Genomic DNA, 23,407 nt, shown 5'->3' on the forward strand with positions numbered 1-23,407 from the left:
ACAATCTCTACGAAATCATGGTTTGGATGCCCTGTTTCCTAATGTTTGCTTCTAGTATGCACTGAAATAACTACATAATGATGGCGAATAGAATTGTGTTCTCCGCCCCAAGAAAGCAAGTTTCAATCCTGACTCTCAGAACATCTGGATGTGGCCTTTTTTGGAAAGCAGGTCTTTGTAAATGTAACCAAATTTAAATGAGGTCCTCCTGGATCACAGGGGGTCCTAAATGCAATGACCGGTGATCTCATAAGAGGGAAATTTGGACACAGAGAGAACACCCCGTGATGACAGATGTGGAGACTGGAGTGATGCGTTCAAGGATCATGGCCACCACCAGAGGTGAGGAGAGAGGAATGGGCCAGTTCTCTCTGGGCCCCTGAGAAGGAACCAACCCTTCTGACACCATGATCTCAGGCTCTGCCCTCCAGATCTGTTCTATAGAGAGGAGACATCTGTGGTTCTGAGGCACCAGGTCTGTGGTCATGAATGACTGACATGTTTGAATGTTCATCGCTGTGACACTTAAAAGCATCAGGCTTGCACGCCTTGGGAACTGCTGTGGATGCTGAGGGATCCAGAGTGCCCCCCGCAGAGCTGTCAAGGGAGCCCCATGGGCACGTGATCGGATCCTATTTTTGCTTCAACGCGAGGGCCCACCAGTGGAAACGTGTAAGAATGAGGTCTGGCCTTGCTCTGCCCCAAGGGATGGGATGGACCCCACGGACCCTGAGCTGGTCCCTCAGGGCAACCCCCTGTGTCTGCTCCACTGACCACCAGCTCACCGGAGCAGCCCATGGCCCCCTTCCTGACGACGTAACCCAGCTGGCAGTGGCAGACAAAGGAGCCCCTGGTGTTCTCGCAGACCCCATGGAGGCAGATGTGGGGGTTCAGGTCACACTCGTCCACGTCTAGGGGGTGACAGGAGAAGAAGCAGGTGAGGGTGGGGTACAGCAGCATGGCTGCGTGCCCTGCCACTTGGGGCCCCTGTGTCCAGGTTCTCTTTGCCATCTTCAAGGGTAGGGAGCTCCCCTAATTCCACTTCTGGGCAGAACTAGATGTGGGAACTAGATCCCACATGCTTCACAGTAGCCTCTGCTACTGTGAAGAAGATCCCGCAGGTCTCGGTGCAGGGCCTCGGGGTGCAGGTGGCCAGGAGCAGACCACCAAGAACAAACCTGCATCTCCCCTGCCCCCTATTCCAGCCCTGGGCAGCTGCGAGAACTCAGTCAACATTCTATAGTTCATATTCCATGGAACACATCGGACATATATTCCCAAAAAGATTTTACACCAATACATTAAGAGGATGCTAAGCTAACGCTAAGGCCTGAAGGCCTTTTCAGAGCCTTTACTGCCAATGTGGATCTGCACGAAGGGATGGAGGAGGCAGCATTTTCTACTTACCTTGGTCCCAAGCCCCTTTTGTTCAGTGTTTCCTAAGATTCCTGTGATCTGGAATGCTTAAGCTGCCCTGAGCTGGACACACCTCCCTGGGAGGGCTCCATTTCTTACATCCTCGTACTCTGGCCCCAGCTCTGCCCTAATGGGGTCACCAGTTCACATCTGCTCCCCAGGGCCTGTGCCAACCAGCCCCCATCAGAAGACGACAGTGACCCTGGCAGAGACGACAGAGACAAGGTCCCGAAGCAGGGCTCAGGGAACACAGCACCTTTCTATCTCACACACCTTCTATCAGCCTATGGTGATCTTATAAGGTGACTCCCAAAGCCGGGCACACACCCAACTGTATGCGCTGGGTACACAGTGGGTGTTTAATAAGTGTATTCAAAAGAACAAGGTTCGGGGGGGCCTCTGCTACTGTGAAGAAGATCCCGCAGGTCTCGGTGCAGGGCCTCGGGGTGCAGGTGGCCAGGAGCAGACCACCAAGAACAAACCTGCATCTCCCCTGCCCGCGTGTTCTGGGAACGGGACTAGTGTCTGTGTCGCCCACCTGTCTCCTTGTGGAAGGCCTGGTGGGTGAAGTGAAGCTGCCTCCTCCACCTGTATGTAGTCCCAGCTCCTCACCTACACACATCCTCATGTCCAGCGTGGCCACAAAGCCGTCATAGCAGAGGCAGCGGTGACCCCCTGGCATGTTGGTGCACTGGCCCCCGTCACAGATGTCCGGATGCTGCTCACATTCGTCCACATCTGGGAGACCAGGGTAGCGGTCGGGCTCCAGGTGGGAAGGGACAGAGGGGGAGCCCCAGGGACATGTCTGCGAGGTCAGTGGCCCGGCTAGGGTGTGGCTGGCTTCATTTGGGCAGGGCCAGGTGGGTTCCCACATCCCAGTCCAGAGGGAGGGGGGCCGCACCCACCCACCTTCACATGCCCTCCCATCGGGCATCAGAGAGTAGCCAGGTCCGCAGCCACACTGGTAGCTGCCCTTGGTGTTAACACAGTGGACGTGGCAACCACCGTTCCTGGTGCGGCATTCGTCCACATCTGCAGGAGGCAGGGAGAGATGGGGGCACCGCCGGAGGTAAGGCAAGGTAAGGTGGGGGGCGTGACGGAGGCGTGACAAGGCAGGAGGCGGGGCAAGGTGGGGGCGTGGCAGGAGTGTGGCAAGGTGGGAGGCGGGGCTTAGTGAGGGTGTGGCAGGAGGCAGGGTGAGGTAGGGCGAGGTGGGGGCGTGGCAGGAGGCAGGGTGAGGTAGGGCGAGGTGGGGGCGTGGCAGGAGGCAGGGTGACGTAGGGCGAGGTGGGGGCGTGGCAAGGTGGGAGGCGGGGCTTAGTGAGGGTGTGGCAGGAGGTAGGACGTGATGGGAGGCGGGGCAAGGTGGAAGTGGGAGGCTGGGCGTGGTGAGGACCTGGCGGAGGCACTTCAAGCAGGGGGCTGACTGTCGCGGGGTGCGGCGGGGGTGGTCAAGGGCAGGGGCTGGGGCTCGGACTGAGGCCAGGAGAGACTGCAGTGGCGGTGGGGCCGAGCCTGGGGCTGGGGGCGGGCGCGGTCTCACCCACGCAGCCTTGGCGGTCAGGCGTGCTCTGGAAGCCCGCATGGCAGGAGCACTGGAAGGCACCGATGAGGTTGACACACTGGCCGTGCGGACACAGGCCGTCACTCAGGGAGCACTCGTCCACATCTGCGGGGGAGACAGGTGGCTGGTAAGGGCAGCAGGTGATGGAGGGGCCCCAGGAGAGCTGGGCCTGTGCCCAGCCGCCTTCTGCACTGGGACACATGCATGCACGGTGATGCACTCACACTCTTGCATCTATGGCCCCCCATGGGTGTGAGTCTACGTCTCGCCCTGCCACAAACACGTGCGTGAAGTCGTTTCAGTCCTATTCAACCCTTTTCGACCCCATGGACTGCAGATTCTCCAGGCAAAAATACTGGAGTGGGTTGCCATGCCCTCCTCCAGGGTATCTTCCTGACCCAGAGATTGAACTTGTGTCTCTTATGTCTCCTGCATTGCAGGTGGATTCTCTACCGCTGAGCCACTGGGGAAGCGCAGTACAAATGCGCACCTCACCCTGATCCACACATCCCCCCAGCTGCACACTCACAAGACACCCAAAACACACCCTTGATACACACTCCCCCTCAGCAGACAGACCCACAACCTGATCCACACAGCCACAGGCACACAGCTCACACAGCAGCACACCCTAATGCTCATTTGCATGCAAACACATCACCCTCAGTAGACACACATCTGCACAGCCAGATGCACACTCAGACTCACAAACACACCTCACGCCCACTCATAAACACATCTGCAAACCTTGCATTACATTGGATTTGTCCTTGTGTCACATTTTCTTATCCACTCAGGTAGACTCACAACAACCCTTGTGTGCATGTGTACTAAGTCCTTCAGTTGTGTCTGACTCTTTGCAACCCCATGGACTGTAGCCCGCCAGATTCCTCTGTCCATGGGATTCTCCAGGCAAGAATACTGGAGTAGGTTGCCATGCCCTCCTCCAGGGGATCTTCACGACCCAGGGATCAAACCTGCATCTCCTGTGTCTCCTGTACTGCAGGCAGATTCTTAACTGCTGAGCCACTGGGAAAGCCCCAACCCCTGTGTACACACATACAAACACACGCTCAACAGACACGCCTATATGCACACAGCCCCCTCCACAAACACACCCACCTGTGTGCAAACACATGCCCACACTTACACACACACTCTCTTACAAGCTTATGTAGACACACAAATAACCGCTCCCATCACCTTACCTAAGAACAATCATCCTTGTGTAGACACACACTCACAGACTCACACAAACACTGATACACACTCACTCTTGGACAGACGCATTCAGAGAAACACACCTGCATGCTCACACAGACACACAAGTACACACTCCCTCCATCTCACAACCACACAAGTGACACTTCACATGGGTCCACACTGACCCACACTCACAGACTCAATTTTCCATCTTCACACAGAAAGACACACAAGTGTGCTCTCCCAATACCTGACGCATGCGACCACTCATGCACACAAATACACAAGTATGCACTCAGGGATATGCACAAACACACACCCTCTCCCTCTTGCAAGCCACACTCACCTTCGCAGGCAGTGCCCTCGGCTGCCAGCGCATGTCCCGGGGGACACTGGCACTCATAGCTCCCATCTGTGTTCGTACAGGTGCCTCCCCGGCACAGCAGCGGATCCCGGGCACACTCATCCACATCTGGGCGTGTGGAGAGAGAGGAGGTGTGAGATGCTGACCCAGGTTGGTGTGATGGGGCTCATGGAAGCTCCCCCCCATTGCCCCCATCCCCCAACCCTGTCGCCCTGGCTGAGGCCGAGAGGGTCTTGAGCCCTGGGGTGTGGATGAGCCAGGGGAGTCAGAATGGGAGGGAAGCTGGAATTCTCAGAGTTTTCAGGGACATAGGCTGACATTCCTGGAGCTAAAGGAGGCCCTAAGGGGCCCCCTCCCCACCCCAGAAGAGACAGGGGGAAGGCCAGACCCTGCCCCACCAGGCATTAGTACATAGAACCAGGGGCCTCACTACTTGTCTCAGCCCCTTCCTCCCACTCCAGCCTCAGGGGCTTCCTCCCATCCCTCATGTCAACCTCAGGGCCTTTGCACACACTGTTTCCCCCTTCACCTTCCCCCCTCCCCACAACAGCTTCTTCCACCCCTCAGGCCCACCCCAGAGCCTTTGCGCACACTGTTCCCCTTTTCCACCTTCCCTCCTCTCCACAGCAGCTCCTTCCATCCCTCACATCCACCCCAGTGCCTTTGCACACACTGTTCTTTCTCCACACAACTCTTCAGCCCTTCTTCACCACAATTACTCCCACTCTCTTGGCCCCACAGAATGGGATACATCCCTGGGGTTCTCAGCTCACGCTGCACCATATAGCCCTTTCAAATGCTTCTGACAGTGGCTCTTTATTTTCTGTTTGTCTAGGGATTTGTTTTATCCTACTAGGGCCTGAGCTCCAAGGAAATGGCCTCCAGTATCTGAGTTTTCCATAGTTCCCCCGAGTAGATGCATGTGAAACGTTCACTGAATGAATGAGAAAAATGAAAAGGGAAGAGGCTCCCCTTTCCAGGGCCCTCTCCTCTTCTCATGCTACCCCCACCCTGGGAGAACCTGCCCAAATCTTGGCCGCACTGCTTCTCATCTGAATGCCAGACCCAGTGTCTGGCAGTCTTCGGGGACGATACCCACACCTGCTGTGTCCCAGCTGGGTCATGGCTTCTCTCCACTCCTGCCCCCTCCACCCACATCTGGCACAGCAACGTCCCCCCACCCCATTCCCCGGCTCAGCCCCAAGACCCGTGGGCACCATCCTGCCCTGGGGTGGCTGCCTACCCATGCAGTTTTTCATCAGCATGAAGCCACTCTCGTAGCCATGGAGACACTTGCACTCGAAGCTGCCTGGGGTGTTGACACAGGTGCCCTGGCCACAGAGGTCAGGGGAGATGCGGCACTCATCGATGTCTGTGGAGACAGTGGACATGGGCCGGGCCTCCATGTCTGCAGACACCCAAGGCTGCAGGGGAGCCCCAAGGCGCTGAACAGAGTCAGGGAAATGGAGGTGCTGTGACTACACTCCCAGATGAGAGCAGGGAATTTCTTTCCAGCCCACAGGCCCCTGGAGGTCACTTTTCTTTTAATCAATGTATGTACTTGCTGAATTGGGTCTTAGTTGAGGCATGCAGGACCTTTCAGTTGAGGTACGTGGGATCTAGTTCCCTGACCAGGGATCAAACCCAGGGCCCATGCATTGGAAGCACGGAGTCTTAGCCAAAGGACTACCAGGGAAGTTGCTGGAGGTCACTTTTGCCATGCCAAGTTGCTTCATTCGTGTCTGACTCTTTCCAATCCTATGGAGAGTAGCCCGTCAGACTCCTCTGTCCATGGGATTCTCCAGGTGAGAATAATGGAGTAGGTTGCCATGGCCTTCTCCAGGGGATCTTCCTGGCTCAGGGATCGAACTCATGTCTCTTATGTCTCCTGCATTAGCAGGAGGGTTCTTTACCACTAGTGCCACCTTTTGCCAGCCCCTTCTTTTATAGCCAGGATCATGGAGGCCCAAAGAGGGTATTGAGCTGCCCTGGGTCACATAGCAGGCAGGAAGGCAGAACAAGGCCAGTTCTTGCCTTTTAGGTGCCTCTAGCTTGTGGCCCCCCGTCCCTGCAGGCACCTGAGGCAGAGGCAGGTACGTACCTGTGCAGTTCCTTTCCTGGGCATCCAGGGCGAAGCCTCCTGCACAGGAGCAACGGAAGCTGCCCACGGTGTTGCGGCAGGTGCCATGGGCACACAGCCCAGGGAAGGCTTTGCACTCGTTCACATCTGCAGCACGGGAGTACAAAACATCACACTACTCCATATCCCCGAGTCCCGTGCCTCCTGAGCATTCACCCCTCTGATCACAGATATCTGGTCTCTCCTAAATCTGCTTCCCACCTCCAGGCCTCTGCCCACGCTCTGCCCTCTGCCCTCTTGGGGAGCCTCTTCAGGCTCCCCAAGCCCAAACGCACCTTTATAGAAGGGACGGCCTGACAGGAAGTCCCGGCTAGCAAAGCCCAGCCCCCGGGGACACAGGTTGGTGAAAGCCGGGGACTCGGGCTCAGGGCACGCCTCGCATGCGGTGCCCCACGCGGCCCCCACGGTGCAGCAGCAGACGTCCATCCGGTACTTGCCCAGCAGGGCAGCCCCACACTCGTCCTCCTCCCAACGCAGGAAACAAAGCTCCAGGCGCATGTCTGCAAGGAGGGGTGGTGACCGGTCCTGCCCCTGCCACACTCGCTGCCAGGACAGGCAGTGTCATCCGAAACTTCCTCCCCAGTGCGGAGACTGAATTCCTCAGCTGACACTCCATGTCCTCCAAGTGACTTTTTTTTCCCCCACACTTCAGGGCTTGTGGGATCTTAGTTCCCTGACCAGGGATCAAACCCAGGGCATTGGCAGTAAAAACAGCTGAGTCTTAACCACTGAACCACAGGGAATTCCCAACAGTTACACTGGAATAAGGGTATAACCCAACAGTTACATTTTTTTAAAACAAAAATTTTTTAAAGATTTTTTTTTATGTGGACCATTTTTAAAGTCTTTATTGAATTTGTTACAATATTGCTTCTGTTCCATGTTTTGGCTTTTTGGCCGAGAGGAATGGGGGGGGTCTTAGCTCCTGGACCAGGGAAGGAACCTGTACCCCCTGGATTGGAAGGCAAAGTCTTAACCACTAGGCAGTCCCCCAAAGTTACATTTTAATAATAACTTGCACTGCTAGCTGCTTGCTATGTGCTGGGCACTGTTCTAAGCGCATCAACCCATGTAGTCTTTAAAATAACACCAAGAGGAAAATGGTTATCATCATGCCCATTTTACAGGCAAGAAAACTGAGGCAGAGATGGGTTAGATAGCTGGCCTGAGGCCACACAGTAAAAGGTAGAGAGAAATTCAAACCAGGCCACCTGGCTCCAGAGTGTGTGTGTTTAAATGTAAAACCTCCTTAGAATAATCTGGCAACGGATAAGGCTTTCTCAATACCAGACACGATGGTCTAAGACTGGGGTTGGTTAACTATGGTCCAGGGTGCCAGCTGCCCGTTTCTGTAAATAAAGTTTTATTGATATACAGTTACATTCATTTATTTCTGTCCTACACAGTAGAGTTGAGTAGCTGCAACAGATTATGAGGCCCCTAAAGCTGAAAATATTTACTTTCTGGCCCTTTGCAGAAACAACTGGCTGATCCCTAGACTAGGACAATTTTTCACTCCTTGCAAAAGGAATACATGTTTAAGTAGATCCATTTGAGAATGAGACCCTGTTACAGAATCTTTAGAAAAAATAAACAGAAGTGCCATGACACACAGGGATCCATCTTAAGTTCTGGGCACCCAATGCCTTGGTCCAGGGCTGCTCAGACAGCATTTCACCTGGCTACGAATTCAACAATGTTTTTATTTTTTCTTTACTCAGCTACTTTCTTTCCTTGGTCACATTCTGGGATCAGCAAGAAGACCTGATGCACACCTGAAGTTCAGTTTAGAAGGAAATCAAAGTTGAAAAGAGTCATCAGGGCCCATCTGCCTTCTGTTGACCAGGCTCCATGGTGCCACTGAGGAGGCCACTATGGGTTAATGTTACTATGGGAGGAAAAACTGATAGAATGCAGAGCCCTACCTGCTGGCTGGTGGATGCTTTTGCACAAGAAACGTCCTATTCAAGATGTTGATGGTGTAAAGCAAGAAGCGCTCCTTGAAGGGGGAAAATATCTCAGAGCCTTTGAGCCTGAGGGCAAGCCATTCAGGATAAGAGTTTGAGCCCTGGACCCTGGGGAAGGGTTGCAGGCATGAATCACCACTCATGATAGAGGTAGGTGCCTCGTGCTCAAATGCACCTCCTGTAAACCTTCTTTGGTAGCAAGAAAGAATATACCAAGGTGGCAGGTAACATTCCACAAGATTGTACCATTTGCAATGAGCTTCATTAGAAGGGTAGTTGATTAAGTGGATCCAACCCCTCCAAAAAACAAATGTCTTTGGAGACACATTAGCAAGGGGGTGGGCAAAGTCCAAGAGGACCCCCAAGACCCCACCTGTCCCTAGGAAGGGCTGTTGGGAGTGGAGGCAGGCCCTACACTGGACCCTGCAGGCCCACACTCACCTATGCACAGCCGGCCGGAAGTGTCCAGTATCAGGCCCTCTGAACACTCGCAGTGGAAGGAGCCCGCGGTGTTGATGCAGCGCCCGTTGGGACAGACGCCAGGGAAGACCTCACACTCGTTCACATCTAGGCAGCAGAAAGCAAGGAGAAGTGAGAGCTGAAGGCTCCCAGGGAGCTGGCTCCCTAGGGGCTCAGGACACCACGTGGTTCTTGGGGAGTTGGGAAGAGGCAGTGCCAGCCTCCTGGGCTGGGAGATTGCGGGGAAGACCCAGATACCAAGGAGCGAGATCTCCAATGACTTCAGAGGGGGCCTTAGGCAGCCACCATGACACTTGTCTGCTCTTGGTGGTGGTGGTAGGGGAGTGGCGGTGAAGTGCACGGGGTGGGGAGTTACCTTCGCAGCTGAGCCCCTTCACGCGGGCGAAGCCTCGGGCACAGGCGGGGTCTGTGATTGGGGAAAGGAGTCATTCTCTCCACTCGGATCCAGGGGACCTGGCACCCCCACGGTTCTCTCAATGGCCAGGGAGCCCCCAGAGCCGGTCCCCAGGGCATTACCCATGTCACAACGTTCGCAGGGGCTCCCCCAGGCCGCGCCGAGCGTGGCGCAGCACTCAGAACGCAGGGTGGCTCCGTGCAGGTTGGCCTCGCAGCGGCCATCCTGGATCTTCAGCCAGCAGGTGCCTTTGGTGCTGTCTGTGGGGAGAGGCCGGCGGGCTCATCTGGCAGGCCCACACCTGCACACTAACCCGCAGAGACCCAGACTTCCCCTGGGCGAGAGTCTGCGTCCCGGCTGCTCCGCGGGGTCTCTCACCTAGGCACACGGTGCCAGAAGGTCCCAGGCGGCTGCCGGGGGCGCACTCGCAGGCATAGGAGCCGGCCAGGTTGCGGCACACGCCATTCACACACGGGTTGGACAGGCACTCGTCGATGTCTACAAAGACAACCCGCCCCCGACCCCCATCACGTCCCTGAGTTGCAGGAACTGGAGCCGCACGCGACCTGAGGCCCCTCCCCTCCGCCGCTGCCAAAGTCCAACGGCAGGGGGCGCAGGCGGCCAGAAGGCGCGGGAACGGACTGGGCAGGCGTAGAGGAGCGTGTTTGCCTTAAATTGCGCCTTGCACCTGAGCGTGCATGCCGACACGCAGGATCCCAAGAGCCCGCACGGGTGAAAGTGTACAGGGGCAGGCACGGTGGGGAACGGCGGCCCTGCAAGGGTCAGTCATGGCACAAGAGAGGCCGACGGTGAGAGGCGGGAGGAAAACCCAGAGCGGGGGAGATCTGGTTGGGCGGGGGGGGGGCGGCAGTCCGCCGGAGGCTTGCGCTTAACTCTGTGTGTGTTTGTGTTTGCTTGTGTGTGTGCGCGCTCCTGCAGGTATCTGTGAGTGCCCAGGGTCTGTAATGAACAAGGCCATTGCAACCAAGTGTGTGTGAGGGCGAGTGGGCACATACTCCTGTGTGTGAGTATATATAAGTGTGTGAATGCACAACTGTGTGGGTATGTGGTATCTGCACATATAAGTGTGTGTGGCTGTGGGCCTAAGTGTGCGAGGGGTAAAAATGTGGACACACACATGTCTTTGAGAGTGTGCACATGAGAGTGTATGATGTGTGGGACTGTGACTATGAGTGTGAATATGGGTGTGTAAATCTGTTTTGTGTGAGTACTGGTGTGTGTAATCAAGTGATCATCAAGTGTGTGAATGTCAGAGTGTCTGCATAAGGGTGTGCCTTTGAGGATGTAACTCTGGTTATGAGCATATGTGTAAAGAGTGAGAATTGTTCAGTCACTTAGTCATGTCTGACTCCTTGTGGCCCCATGGGCTGCAGCCTGCCAGGCTTTCCTGTCCTTCACCATCTCCTGGAGTTTGCTCAGACTCATGTCCATTGAGTCAGTGGTGCCATCCAATCATCTCATCCTGTGTTGCCCCCTCCTCTTCAGGCCCTCAATCTTTCCTAGCATCAGGGTATTTTCCAATGAGTCGGCTCTTTGCATCAGTGAGAATAAGTGTGAATGTGGTTATGTGTGAGTGTGTACCTAAGAGTGTAACTGTGAGACTGAGTGTGAATATTTGTATGCCTTTGAGCATGTCTGTGCGGGTGAATGCAGGTATGCATGCATCTGGCAGCATGTGTGTGCCCATAGCATACAGTGTGCATAAGTACTTGTGTGTGTGCGCGTGTCTGCGTGCCCCCAGGACCCTGTACCTTCACAGGTCTCCGTGTCTGGCCGGAAGCTGAAGCCCTGGGGGCAGGAGCAGCTATAGCTGCCCGGGCTGTTCCGGCACCGCCCGTTGTCACACAGGAGGCTGTTGAGGGCACACTCGTCCACATCTGCAGGGCGGGGATGGGACCGGAGAGCAGGGTGAGGGGTGTGCAGTGGGGGTGACACCCCCTCCACCCATCTACTCACCCAGCACGCTCACCAGTGCACTCCTTGCCATCCACGACTGCCTCGTAGCCCAGGTTGCAGACGCAGCGGTAGCTGCCCCGCAGGTTCTCACACATGCCGTTGGTACAGACGTCGGGGTTGAGGGCACATTCATTGATGTCTGCAGCAGGAAGACAGCATCAGCAGCTGCCCCAGCTCCCTGGAGGCTCCTGCCAGGTCCTCCGGGGCCAGAGCTCCAACCTAGACCCTGCCTCCTTTCCCTGGAAACCAGGGTTTCTCAGCAGCGTGGATATTGGGAGCCGGATCATTCTTTGCTTTGTGGAGTCGGAGGGGGGCGGGGAACCCATGCAATGTTGAGCAACATCCCCAGCGTCTACCCATGAGATGCCAAGAGCACCGTCCCCAATATTTGTCCAGACATTGCCAAATGGCACCTGGAGGAACAGGTGTGGAACTCACGGAACAGACATTATTGCATCAGCAACATAATTTCTTTTAAAGCGCGATCATAATCACTGACGTAAGATGCTTACCGTTTTGTGCCGAGTACATTAGCTCATTTGGTCCTCACAACATCCCTGAAATGGGACCTACTAGTATATCCACTTTACAGAAAAGGAGGCGCAGAGATGGGAAGTAACTTGATCAGTATTCAATCAGTAAACAGTAGGGCCTGGAGAGTTCCCTGATGGTCTAGTGGTTAGGAATCAGTACTTTCACTGCCATGGCCTGGGTTCAATTCCTGGTTGGGGAACTGAGATTCCCTAAGCCTCATGGCACAAAGGGGCAGGGGGAAATAGGCAGCCCCATATGTCAAAAAAGAAAAAAAAAAAAAAAAGAAAGAATGCTGGCTGGGATTTACACCCAGGCATTTGGCTCCAGAATCTGTCCCTTTAACTGAGCGAGGGGTGGTGGACATCTGTCCTGCCCCCATGACCCAGTGGGGGATGGGAAACCTGGCTGTATCCTAAATCCTTTTATTTGTTGCTCAGGCAGGAAGGCTGTAACAGGAAGGGATGGTGTCATAGGTTGGAGTCCTCATCCCCAGGATCACCTCAGCACATGACTTTATTTGGAGATGGATATACAGTCCATTCTAATATGATTGTATCCTTATAAGAGTGGAGGTCTGGGCTCAGACACACAGGGTGAGCCCTGTGTCGAGAGGAAGGCAGACGAGTTTGGGATTAACGTATATACGTGCCTACATGTGTGCTCAGCAGTGTCTGACTCTGCGACCCCATGGACTGTAGCCCTCCAGGCTCCTCTGTCCTTGGGATTCTCCAGGCAAGAATACCGGAGTGGGTTGCCATGCCCTGCTCCAGGGAATCTTCCCAACGCAGGGATCAAACCCACATCTGCTATGACTCCTGCACTGATTCCTTACCACTGAGCCACCTGGGAAGAAGTCCCTAACATATATACACTACCCTATATAAAACAGAAAACAGACAAGGACCTACTGTATAGCACGAGAATTAAACTCAGTATTTTATAATAACCTATAAGGGCAAAAAATTTGAAAACTGTGTGGGTGTGTGTGTGTATATATACACACATATATACTGAAAAAATATATATATACTGAAAAGTATATATATCATATATATATAGCCTCTGAATCACTTTGTTGTACACCAGAACCATTGTAAATTTAAAAAAAAAAAAAAGGATGAAGGCAGAGATCAGGGAGATGCTTTGACCAGGAAAGGATTAACAGCTAAGTGCCACAAGCTGAGAGAGGTGTGAAACAGACTCTTCCTCACAGCCTCCGAAGGGGCCACCCCTGCTCACACCTTGATCTGGGACATTTAGCCTCCAGAGCTATGGGAGAATGACCCCCACCCCACCCCCAGCCTTTGGTACTTTCTGGAAACCAGTGACCTGGCCGGGTTGCCAACCATGTCCCTGACCCTTGGTCCAAGCCCCACCCCGCTCACCTCTGCCATCCGTGGTGATGCCAAGACCGCTGCTGCATAGGGCCTGGAACTCAGCTGCGGTGGCAGGAACAGGGAGAGAGGGGCGGTCACTGGCCATTGCTGAAGCCAAGCTGTGCCCAAGACGTGCCCCCTTGGGGCTGGGCAAGGGTCTGGGACTAAGATGCCTGCTCCAGCGGGAAGAACAGTTTTCCTCTGTCTCTTCTTGGGGGAGAGACAGCCACCCCACCCCATGGGAGCCATGGGGGCCATGGAACGTGCATGGGGGCGGGGCAGCTGAAGCCCTTACCAGAGTTCTTGGGGGGACACGGCTGGCAGGGCTCCCCAAACCCATGGGCCGGGCTTGCACAGCAGCACTCGGATTTGGTGAAGGCCCCGGGGAAGGGGCGGGCACAGGAGCCCTGGTCGAGGGGCCCGTAGCACGTGCTGCGCACGTGGGTGTCCACGCACACTCGGCCGTCGGCGCCCACCGCAAGCCCCCCGAGGCAGCGGCAGTGGAAGGAGCCCTCGGTGTTGGTGCAGTGACCGTTCATGCAGATGCCCGGCGTCTGGCACTCATCGATGTCTGCAGGGGTCGTGGGGGGAAACTGCGACAGGTCCCAGCCACCCCACCCCCACACCACACCCGCCCTTGCCACCTCCCCTCACCTCTTCTTCCCCATCCCCATGGGTTCCCCTGTGGTCCAGCCTGCAGTTTCTCACCCACACAGTGGCGGCCACCGGATGCCAGCAGGAAGCCGGGTTTGCAGAGACACGTGAAGCTCCCGTCCTCGTTCAGGCACACTCCGTTGGCACACATGGTGGTAGTCGCACACTCGTTGTGGTCTGGGGACACCAGGAGAGGCGGGGTCCCAACAGGGTCCTGGCACCCACCCTTTCATTGGGCCAGTCCTGCCAGGGAGACCAGCCCAGTCCTCATGTTTCCAGGGACAGCTCCCGTGGCTGTGGGAGCCTGATAGGATGAGACGGGCTGTCGGAGACTAGTATGGCATGGGTATTAGGTTGCAGGACTGTGAACTCCCCTGGGGCCAACTGGGACCACAAGCTCATATCTGCATCTTCCATCCTGGCACACACAGGTGCTCCATGAATAGTTGTTCAAAGTCCTTTAAATAAGTCAGGTGGTGGGTGCACAACATCTCACTAAATGCTTCCAAACTGTTCATTTAAAAATGGTTAAGATGATAAACATGTTCCCTGGTGGCTCAGTGATAAAGAATCCACCTGCCAATGCAGGGAACTCAGGTTCTATCGCTGGTCCAGGAAGATCCCACGTGCCAAGGGGCAACCAAGCACATGTGCCGTAACTATTGAAGCCTGAGTGCCTAGTGCCTATGCTCTGTAATGAGAAGCTCATGCGCCGAAACTAGAGAAAGCCTGTGAGCAGCAATGAAAATCTAGAGCATCCAAAAAAATTTAAAAGTTTTGTATATTTTGCCAAGATAAAAAAATGCAAAAAAAAAATTGAAAAAATTAGGTAGTAGTTGCATGAAATTACGCATGTACAAAAATGCCACCGACTTGTCCCCTTAAAAAGGGTAAGATACAAACTACTATACATAAAATAGATAAACAAGGTCCTATTGTATAGCACAGGGAACATATTCAGTATTTTATAATAAACTGTCATGGAACAAAAGGATTAAACTGGTCAATTTTACACTGTGTAATTGTGCCATAATTCTTAAAAATGCAAAAAAGAATTGAAAAATGAGATGGTGGTTGCATGACACTGGAAATATCCTAAATGCCACCAAATTGTTCACTTAAAAATGCTGTTGCACACATCATGATATTTATTATTAATACATAACTGTATGATCTTTATTACATAAAAATGGATGCTTAGTTGTGTAAATACACAAATGAGACCAGAAAGACACATCAAACAGTAAACTGCTTGTGTTAATGAATGACTTTAGTTTTTTGCTTGTGTTTTTTGGTTTCCTATTATGCAAGTGTTAACTTTTAAGAAATAAATGTTATTTTTATTTTTTTAAATAAATGTTATTTTTAAAAACCTTTAAAAATGCTATGTTTATCTTCCTGCAAAAAAAAAAAAAAAAAAGAAAGAAAGAAAGGTGGTTGCACAACATTGGGAATTACTGAGATTTTCACTTTTAAATGTTTAAATTTATCTTGTATGAATCACAGCTGCATTTAAAAAGGAAAGGGCAAAAACCATCAGCTAACAAAAAAATAGTCTAGGGACTTCCCTGGTGGTCCAGTGGTTAAGGATCCACCTTCCAGTGCAGGGACTCTGTTAGACCCCTGATCAGGAAACTCAGACCCCACTTGCGGTGGGGCAACCAAGCTGGAGTGCCACAACTAGACAGAAGCCCATGCACCAGAGCCAAGAGCCTGCCTGCAGCATCAAAAGATCCCACATGCTACAAGGAAAATCCTGTGCAACACAACTTAGACCTGATGCAGTCAAATAAATAATTTTTTTTTCCAGAAACCTTTCTTTAAAAATAGTTTAACTTAAAAGAAGGCAGTCGGTGCAGTGCAGAAATGATTTGTTTACCAAAGTACAGTGTTGAATAAAAAGGATTGAAGCAAGAAGAAGGAAGAAAGAGAGGGAGGGAGGAATGGAGATAGGGAGGGAAAAAACATAATGAATACATAAAAGGTCCACACCTAAATGTGTATGTGAATTTCCACAGCGGCTTTATCCATAAGAGAAAAAGTGGAAACAACCCGAATAGCCAGCAACTGATGCTGGTAGAAACAAAATGTTGTCTGCTCATATAATGGAATGGCATTTGACAATAAAAAGGAATGACAGTCTGACACATGGACGGATCTTGAAAATGTGATGCATCAGTGAAAGAAGCCAGCCACAAAAGGCCATAGAGTGTGTGATTCCATTTATACAAAATGCCCAGAACAGGCAAAGCCATGGGGACAGAAAGTAGATGAGTCTACTGCTGAGGGGTGGGAGGGAGGGAAGGGAAGATAGATGATTCTGGAATGATGGCTAATGCAGAGGAGGTGATAAAGAGGTTCTAAACTTAGACTGTGGTCATGCTTATACTAAAAGTCATTGAAATGTACAACTTTAAAAGGCTACTTTTATGGTATGAGAATTATATATCTATAAAGATGCTAAAAGGGTTTTTAAAAATGAATGAATGCACAAGCAACTATGCTCAGTGTTTTATAACCTATAAAGAAAAAGAATCTGAAACTCTGTTGTACATCTGAAACTAACACAACACTGTAAATCACCTATACTTTAATTTAAAAAATCGATTAAAAAATTTATATGTACCAAGAGAAAAAAATTAAAAAGGCCAAACTACTGATTTCATCAACTCTTACTGGTTATAGACTATGCAGAGATCTGAAGGCAACATTAAAGACCTGATGGTAAAATGTGAAACAATGAATTAATCACTAGGATTAATCAAAATTAATTTCAGTACAGGGTTTCCCTGATGGCTCAGTGGTGAAGAATCTGCCTGCCAATGCAGGAGACACAGGTTCAATTCCTGGTCCAGGAAGATCCCACGTGCCGCAGAGCAACTAAACCCATGCACATCTGCTGAGCCTGCGCTCTGGAGCCTGGAGCCATGACTCCTGAGCCGGTGTGCTGCAACTACTGAAGCCTGTGCATTCTAGAGCCTGTGCTCCACGGAGAGCACCAGAGAAACCACTGAAATGAGAAGCCCATGCGGAGCAAAGAGAGCAGCCCCCGCTCACCGCAGCTAGAGAAAGCCTGTGCCCAGCGATGAAGACCCAGCGCAGCCAAAAATAAATAAATAAATAAAAATTAATTTCAGTAGGTGATATCTAACTCATAAAAAACAGTGTAAATAAAAAGAATGATCTATGCATGGAAATAAATTACTGTACTTCACGTTAATGCTAAGAAAATAGCTAATGTGATAATCAATGTTCTAAATCTATCTAACAATAAAAAGTAAACACTCTGCAAAAAAATAAAACAACAAAATTCTGTAAAGCAATTATCCTTCAATAAAAAAATAAAATAAAAGAATGAATACAGAAAGGACAAAAATCCTTCCCAGTGAGATAAGATTAAGGCAGGTCTCAGACAGGGTGGCAGAAGAGGACAAAGGGGGTCCCTAGTGGCCCCCGCAAGCTGTGGGGAGTTTAGTTGTCACCCCCTATACCCCACAGGGAATCTGAGACCAAGGAGCTCTCCATGGTCCTGACCCACCTCTCCTGGAGGCAGATGAAGGGCTGTGTCAGGGGCAGAAGCAGACGGCACAGTGTTACCCCAGAGGCCTCTTCCTAGAAGTCACTCTATGACTCCCAGGAAGGGGAGAATGAAGGCATGGGTAGAGAGTGGACAGACCACAAGAAGGCTCTCAGATAGGCTGGCTGGGTTCAGGTAGGGAAGCAGAGGATCCACCGAAAGAAAGGATGGAGTGATGGAGCAAGAGTGGCAAGATGCGAGAAGCAAGGTAGGGACTCCCTCGGTGGTCCCATGGTTAAGACTCCAAACTCCCAATGCAGAGGTCCTGGGTTTGATCCCTGGTCAGAGAACTGATCTCACATGCCTCAACTAAGAGTTCGAATGCCACAACTAAAGATCCTGCATGCCACAACTAAGATCTGGTGCAGCCAAATAAATTAATAAATATTTTTCTTTTTTAAGAAGAGGTAAGGAGGCACTAAAAGGCAGCTACTGGGGCCCAGAAGCCCCCTCCCCACCCGCCCACCCTCAACTCACCCACACAGTTCTTGCCATCAGGGCTGAGCTCAAAGCCTGCGTTGCAGACACACTGGAAGCTGCCCTCCGTGTTCACACAGCGGCCATGATGGCAGAGGCCACTGCTGGCGATGCATTCGTCTATGTCTGGGGGGTGGGCGGGCAAGGCAGGCGGGCGGTCAGCAGGTGTCCTCCCAGCCCCACCCCCAGACTCCAATTCAGGCCAGAGATAGATGCAGGCTCCACCAGCCAGGCCCCCTGGCACCCCCACTTCTAAGGGACGGCCATACCCAGGCACGCCTGCTTGGTGAGCGTCGCCTGAAAACCCTCATGACACCGACAGCGGTAGGAGCCGGGGGCGTTGATGCAGTCTCCGTGGCGGCAGGGGCTGCTGGCACATTCGTCCACGTCTGCGGGCGGAGGACGCTGAGCCCGAGTCTGGCAGGGTGCGCCCCCGCCCCCAGCCCAGCCACCGCTCACCAATGCACTCCCCCCGGACGTCCTGCGTGTAGCCCACGTTACACTCGCAGCGGTAGCTGGAAGGGGTGGGCAGGCAGCGGCCGTTGAGACACAGGTTGGTGAAGTGTCGGCAGATGTCGATGGTCTGGTTCAGTGTGGCTGTGCCTGCGTGTGGGGCCGACGGAGGGGGGCAGATGCCTGACTGAGGGCTGGGCCCCTGGGTCTGGGCCTCGCCTCTGGGTTCAGACACACACTCAGAGGCTGGGACTCCACCCCTTATGGCCAGGCTCTCCCACTATAGCCCAGCGTCCTGCCCTAAATTCAGACCCTCCACTTGCCTGAGACCCCGGACCCCCATTTCAGCCCTAGTGTGCATGCCAAGTCACTTCAGTCATCTCTGACTCTGTGCAACCCCCTGGACTGTAGCCCACCAGGTTCCTCTGTCCAAGGGATTCTCCAGGCGAGAATACTCCAGTGGGTTGCCATTTCCTTCTCCAGTTCCAGCCTAGACCCTCACCCAAAGCTCGAACTTAGCCTTGGAGGCTTGGATCTCCAATCTGCCCCCACCCCCAGACCACTGTCAGTACTCCCATCCCCACTGCCCAGGCCATGACCCCCAATCCAAAGCCCAGTCCAGACCCTGAGGCCTGAATCCCCGCTTGCACTGGAGAGGTCATGGACCCCTCCTCCCAAATCCTCACCAATGTTGGCATCTCCAAGGCTCAGGCTGGGAACCCCACGACCATTGGAGCTGTGGGGGCTGTGCCGTGCCAGCCCTGGGCCAGGACCCACACTGCCACTGGATCTGAAGCCGGGGAGGCTGGGGAAGGGGCCCGGATAGGAGGGCAGGAGCGGGAGCCCCGGGGCACACAGTCGCTGGGACTCATCTGCAAGGGAGTGGGGTTGGAAGTTAAGCCTCGGTTGTACCCCCGGGTCCCCAACCCCCAGGCCGAGCTCTGGGGCAGAGCAAGGCGGGAGGCACCCCCAGCCACTCACCAGAGCCCCGTGGAGGACACAGCTCAGGGGCCGGGCCAGCCGCCCAGCACCTGCCCTTGTCACAGCAGCACTGCCTGTGGGTGTAGTGGCCCGCGAGGTCTCCCGCACAGCGGCCTGCGATCAGCACTGAGAAGCAAGTGCCAGCACGGTGGTCTGCAGCAGGGGGCAGGGTGGGAGGGGTAGGGAGGACCGTTCATGTGCGCTCAGTCGCTGTTCAGTCGTGTCTGACTCTTCTGCAACCCCATGGGCTGTAGCCCACCAGGCTCCTCTATCCCTGGGATTCTCTGGGCTACAATACTGGAGTGCTAGCCATTCCCTCCTTCAGGGGATCTTCCCAGTCAGGGATCGAACCTGCATCTCCCGCATTGGCAGGCAGGCAGATTCTTTACTGCAGAGTCACCTGGGAAACCCTGAGGACCAGTTACCAGACTTCACATCCCAGCTCCACCAGCACCATCTTCAGGACAGACCTCCTTGCCTCTCTGGGCCTCAGTTTCACCATCCATGGACCAGAGGTGCTCAGAGCACTCACATCAGAAGAGTGTTGCACAGTGCACTCTATCTGGCACGTGGCCAATCCTCACTGAGAGGATTAAACCAAGTTTAAACCAAGAGGTAATAAACCAAGATTTCCAAATTACCCCCAGAGAAGGAGGTTTGGGCTCGTGCCAAGCAAAAGTGTCCCATACCAAATGTTGGCACTGTTAGTAAGCTCCCTGGGATATTCAACCACACTGAGGAAGACCCCAGGATCAGGGGGTTGCCTCGATGGGAAGTCAAGCTGGATTCTCAAACAGAGATGCTGGGATCTGTAGCTGGGTGGCCTCGCTTACCAGCCCTCGGCATTCTGCAGAAACCCAAGAGGCTTTTAATTTGAAGAGGTACCAGGGGAGCAAAAGCTATGACGAACCTAGACAGTGTTGGATCATAGAAAAAGCAAGGGAGTTCCAGAAAAACATCTACTTCTGCTTCATTGACTACACCAAAGCCTTTGACTGTGTGGATCACAACAAACTGTGGCAAATTCTTCAAGAGATAGGAATACCAGACCACCTTACCTGCCTCCAGAGAAACCTGTATGCAAGTCAAATAGCAACAGTTAGAACCAGACATGGAACAATGCTGGGAGCCGGCACACGAGATCCCACCCATGACTAGGTCATGAGGGAGAAAAACTGACAGGCAAGGCGGGTCAGGTTTTCAGGGGTTTCGAAAAGGCCAGCTCACGAGATCCCACCCATGACAAGGTCACGAGGAGAAAGCCTGACAGACAAGGCAGATCAGGTTTTCAGGGATTTCAAAAAGCTGCCCCTGGCACTCACCTTAAAGATGACACCTGTCTTTCTGATGCCTGCCTCAATAGACTACTCCCTAATTTCTGTGACACAGGCAGAAGGCCTTCTCCGATCTCTTCCCAAATAAGAATCAATTTAGAACTTTAATAAGTTTCCCAGGTGGTGGTATTTTATGAGATTATCCAGGGTGAAAGGAGTGTTTTAATTTAAACTCCTTTGCTGGTTGTTTGTTAGCCAAATGCATTTATGCCCTTGGTACTAATATGCATGATTGCTTATAATATCCTAATCATAAAACAGCATAAAGAATCTGATTATATAAAAGCCCTAATAGACATAGAGCCTTTTTGAGGGGTTTTTCCTATTAGAAAATATAAGAAAAGTTATTCTAAAAGTAGCTATTGGGTTAACATTTGCTTGCTGTGTTTTTGCTTTTAATGTGCTAAGGCTGTGTTATAGAAACCATTGTTAATATAGTTAAAGATCTAGAGAAATAAGAACTTAGCCCTAGTGTGGTAACAATGAGATGGTTGTTAATTGTCAGCCAAGAGTGCTAGGCAGAAGCTGCCTCACCAAAGTCGCAGAGTCAGTCTGGGGTAAACTTCTTAGATAAACGCAACTGACAACTTCTGCAGAAGGATCAATTTTTGTGTTAACAAGGTTATACTTCTACTCTGTACTGTTGCCCTATGAGACTGCTACCGGTCACTTAAGGTCACCATAGAAACAGAAAATAGGTTTACATTCACCTGACCTGCATAAAATGTTAATAGGCCCCAAGGCCAGAAGATAATGTACAAGACCCTCATAAACAAAGAAGCATGCAGAAAACACCCTGGTTTCGTGAAGGACAAGCTGACGTAATGTTCAACTATCTTCCCCTTAGAAATGTACTAACTTAGGGTATAAAAGCCACAGTAAAAAATAAAGCATTGCCAGACCCTGCCAGACCCTGCTGCACCCCCCGTCTGGTGACTCTCTCTCTCTCTCTCTCTCTCTCTCCCTCGCAGACTTGGCCCTATCAAGGCTGGTCTCACGTGTCTTCTCTGTCTCTCTCACCGACACCGTTCATCCTGAGGGTACCCCCTGGATCCTGCTGGGGCTGGACCCCGGCAGAACAACAGACTGGTTCCAAATTGGGAAAGGAGTATGTCAAGGCTCTATATTGTCACTGCTTATTTAAATTACATGCAGAGTACATAATGTGAAATGCAAGGCTGGATGAAGCACAAGCTGAAATCAAGATTGCCAGGAGAAATATCAATAACCTCAGATATGCAGATGACACCACCTTTATGGCAGAAAGTGAAGAGGAACTAAAGAGTCTCTTGATGAAAGTGAAAGAGGAGAGTGAAAAAGCTGGCTTAAAACTCAACATTCAGAAAACTAAGATCATGACATCTGGTCCACTTCATGGCAAATAGATGGGAAACAATGAAAACAGTGAGAGACTTTATTTGGGGGGGCTCCAAAATCACTGCTGATGGTGACTGCAGCCATGAAATTAAAAGATGCTTGCTCCTTGGAAGAAAAGCTATGACCAACCTAGATAGCATATTAAAAAGCAGAGACATTACTTTGCCAACAAAGGTCCATCTAGTCAAGGCTATGGTTTTTCCAGGAGTCATATATAAATGTGAGAGCTGGACCACAAAGAAGGCTGAATGCCAAAGAATTGATGTTTTTGAACTGTGGTGTTGGAGAAGACTCTTAATCCCTTGGACTGCAAGGAGATCAAACCAGTCAATCATAAACGAAATCAGCGCTGAATATTCATTGAAAGGACTGATGCTGAAGCTGAAGCTCCAACACGTTGGCCACCTGATTCGAAGAACTGACTTAACTAGAAAAGACCCTGATGCTGGGAAAGATTGAGGGCAGGAACAGAAGGGGGCGACGGAGAATGAGATGATTGGATGGCATCACCGACTCAATGGACTCAATGAGTTTGAGCAAACTCTGGGAGATAGTGAAGGACAGGGAAGCCTGGCATGCTGCAGCCCATCAGGTCTCAAAGAACCAGACACAACTGAGCGACTGAACAACAGGGGAGCAGACTGGCAGACTGATAGCTGCAGCCCCTGGGGAGGCTGAGGCAGAGGCTCCCCAGCTATGAAAACCACGGACACACTTCCACTGTGACCTCAAGTCTGATGGCTTTATTCGGTGATCAGATTTCTCAGATATGCTCCAAAAGAGCAAATTTTTAGGTTTGAAAACCCACAAAGGTTAGCCAGTGGCCCACAGTGGAAAAACCCCTCCATCAGCCAGGAGGGCCCTTGTAGCCACCCCTGAGCTGCCCAAGGCTGAGAAAACAGCTAGCATTTCTACCTCCCCAGACACACCCCCATGCACCTGGTGGCGGGGGCAGGAGGGTTCCCCAGGTGCACCCCCAGGTTCCCCAGGTGCGAGTCAGGGCTCTGCAACTCCAGCATCATCCCTGGCATTCTAACGGGGCTGTGCCTGCCCAGGCAAGAAGAAGTCATCAGACTTGTTCAAGGTCACACAGCTGCTGGAGAGTGAGGCTGGGATGGGAAGCCAGGTTCCTGCACTCC

General features: G+C 52.3%; 1 protein-coding gene across 1 annotated transcript in view; it reads right to left on the reverse strand.

Annotated features, from left to right (window-relative positions):
- The window catches only part of FBN3 (fibrillin 3), a 73,080-nt gene that overhangs the window by 38,929 nt on the left and 10,744 nt on the right, over positions 1–23,407 (reverse strand). The window contains exons 12-33 of the mRNA XM_065919113.1: positions 19,558–19,710; positions 19,263–19,448; positions 18,583–18,726; positions 18,393–18,512; positions 18,124–18,249; positions 14,124–14,246; positions 13,711–13,986; positions 13,425–13,478; positions 11,519–11,644; positions 11,301–11,426; positions 9,907–10,026; positions 9,651–9,788; positions 9,490–9,540; positions 9,096–9,221; positions 6,963–7,187; positions 6,649–6,774; positions 5,791–5,919; positions 4,530–4,655; positions 2,960–3,085; positions 2,326–2,448; positions 2,029–2,154; positions 786–911 (exon numbers count right to left, since the gene is read on the reverse strand). Coding sequence (XP_065775185.1) covers positions 786–911; positions 2,029–2,154; positions 2,326–2,448; positions 2,960–3,085; positions 4,530–4,655; positions 5,791–5,919; positions 6,649–6,774; positions 6,963–7,187; positions 9,096–9,221; positions 9,490–9,540; positions 9,651–9,788; positions 9,907–10,026; positions 11,301–11,426; positions 11,519–11,644; positions 13,425–13,478; positions 13,711–13,986; positions 14,124–14,246; positions 18,124–18,249; positions 18,393–18,512; positions 18,583–18,726; positions 19,263–19,448; positions 19,558–19,710 — 2,976 coding nt within the window. The remainder of the gene's footprint in view (positions 1–785; positions 912–2,028; positions 2,155–2,325; positions 2,449–2,959; positions 3,086–4,529; positions 4,656–5,790; positions 5,920–6,648; positions 6,775–6,962; positions 7,188–9,095; positions 9,222–9,489; positions 9,541–9,650; positions 9,789–9,906; positions 10,027–11,300; positions 11,427–11,518; positions 11,645–13,424; positions 13,479–13,710; positions 13,987–14,123; positions 14,247–18,123; positions 18,250–18,392; positions 18,513–18,582; positions 18,727–19,262; positions 19,449–19,557; positions 19,711–23,407) is intronic.

This window comes from Muntiacus reevesi, chromosome 1 (assembly GCF_963930625.1).
Source record: "Muntiacus reevesi chromosome 1, mMunRee1.1, whole genome shotgun sequence".
NCBI lineage: Eukaryota > Metazoa > Chordata > Mammalia > Artiodactyla > Cervidae > Muntiacus > Muntiacus reevesi.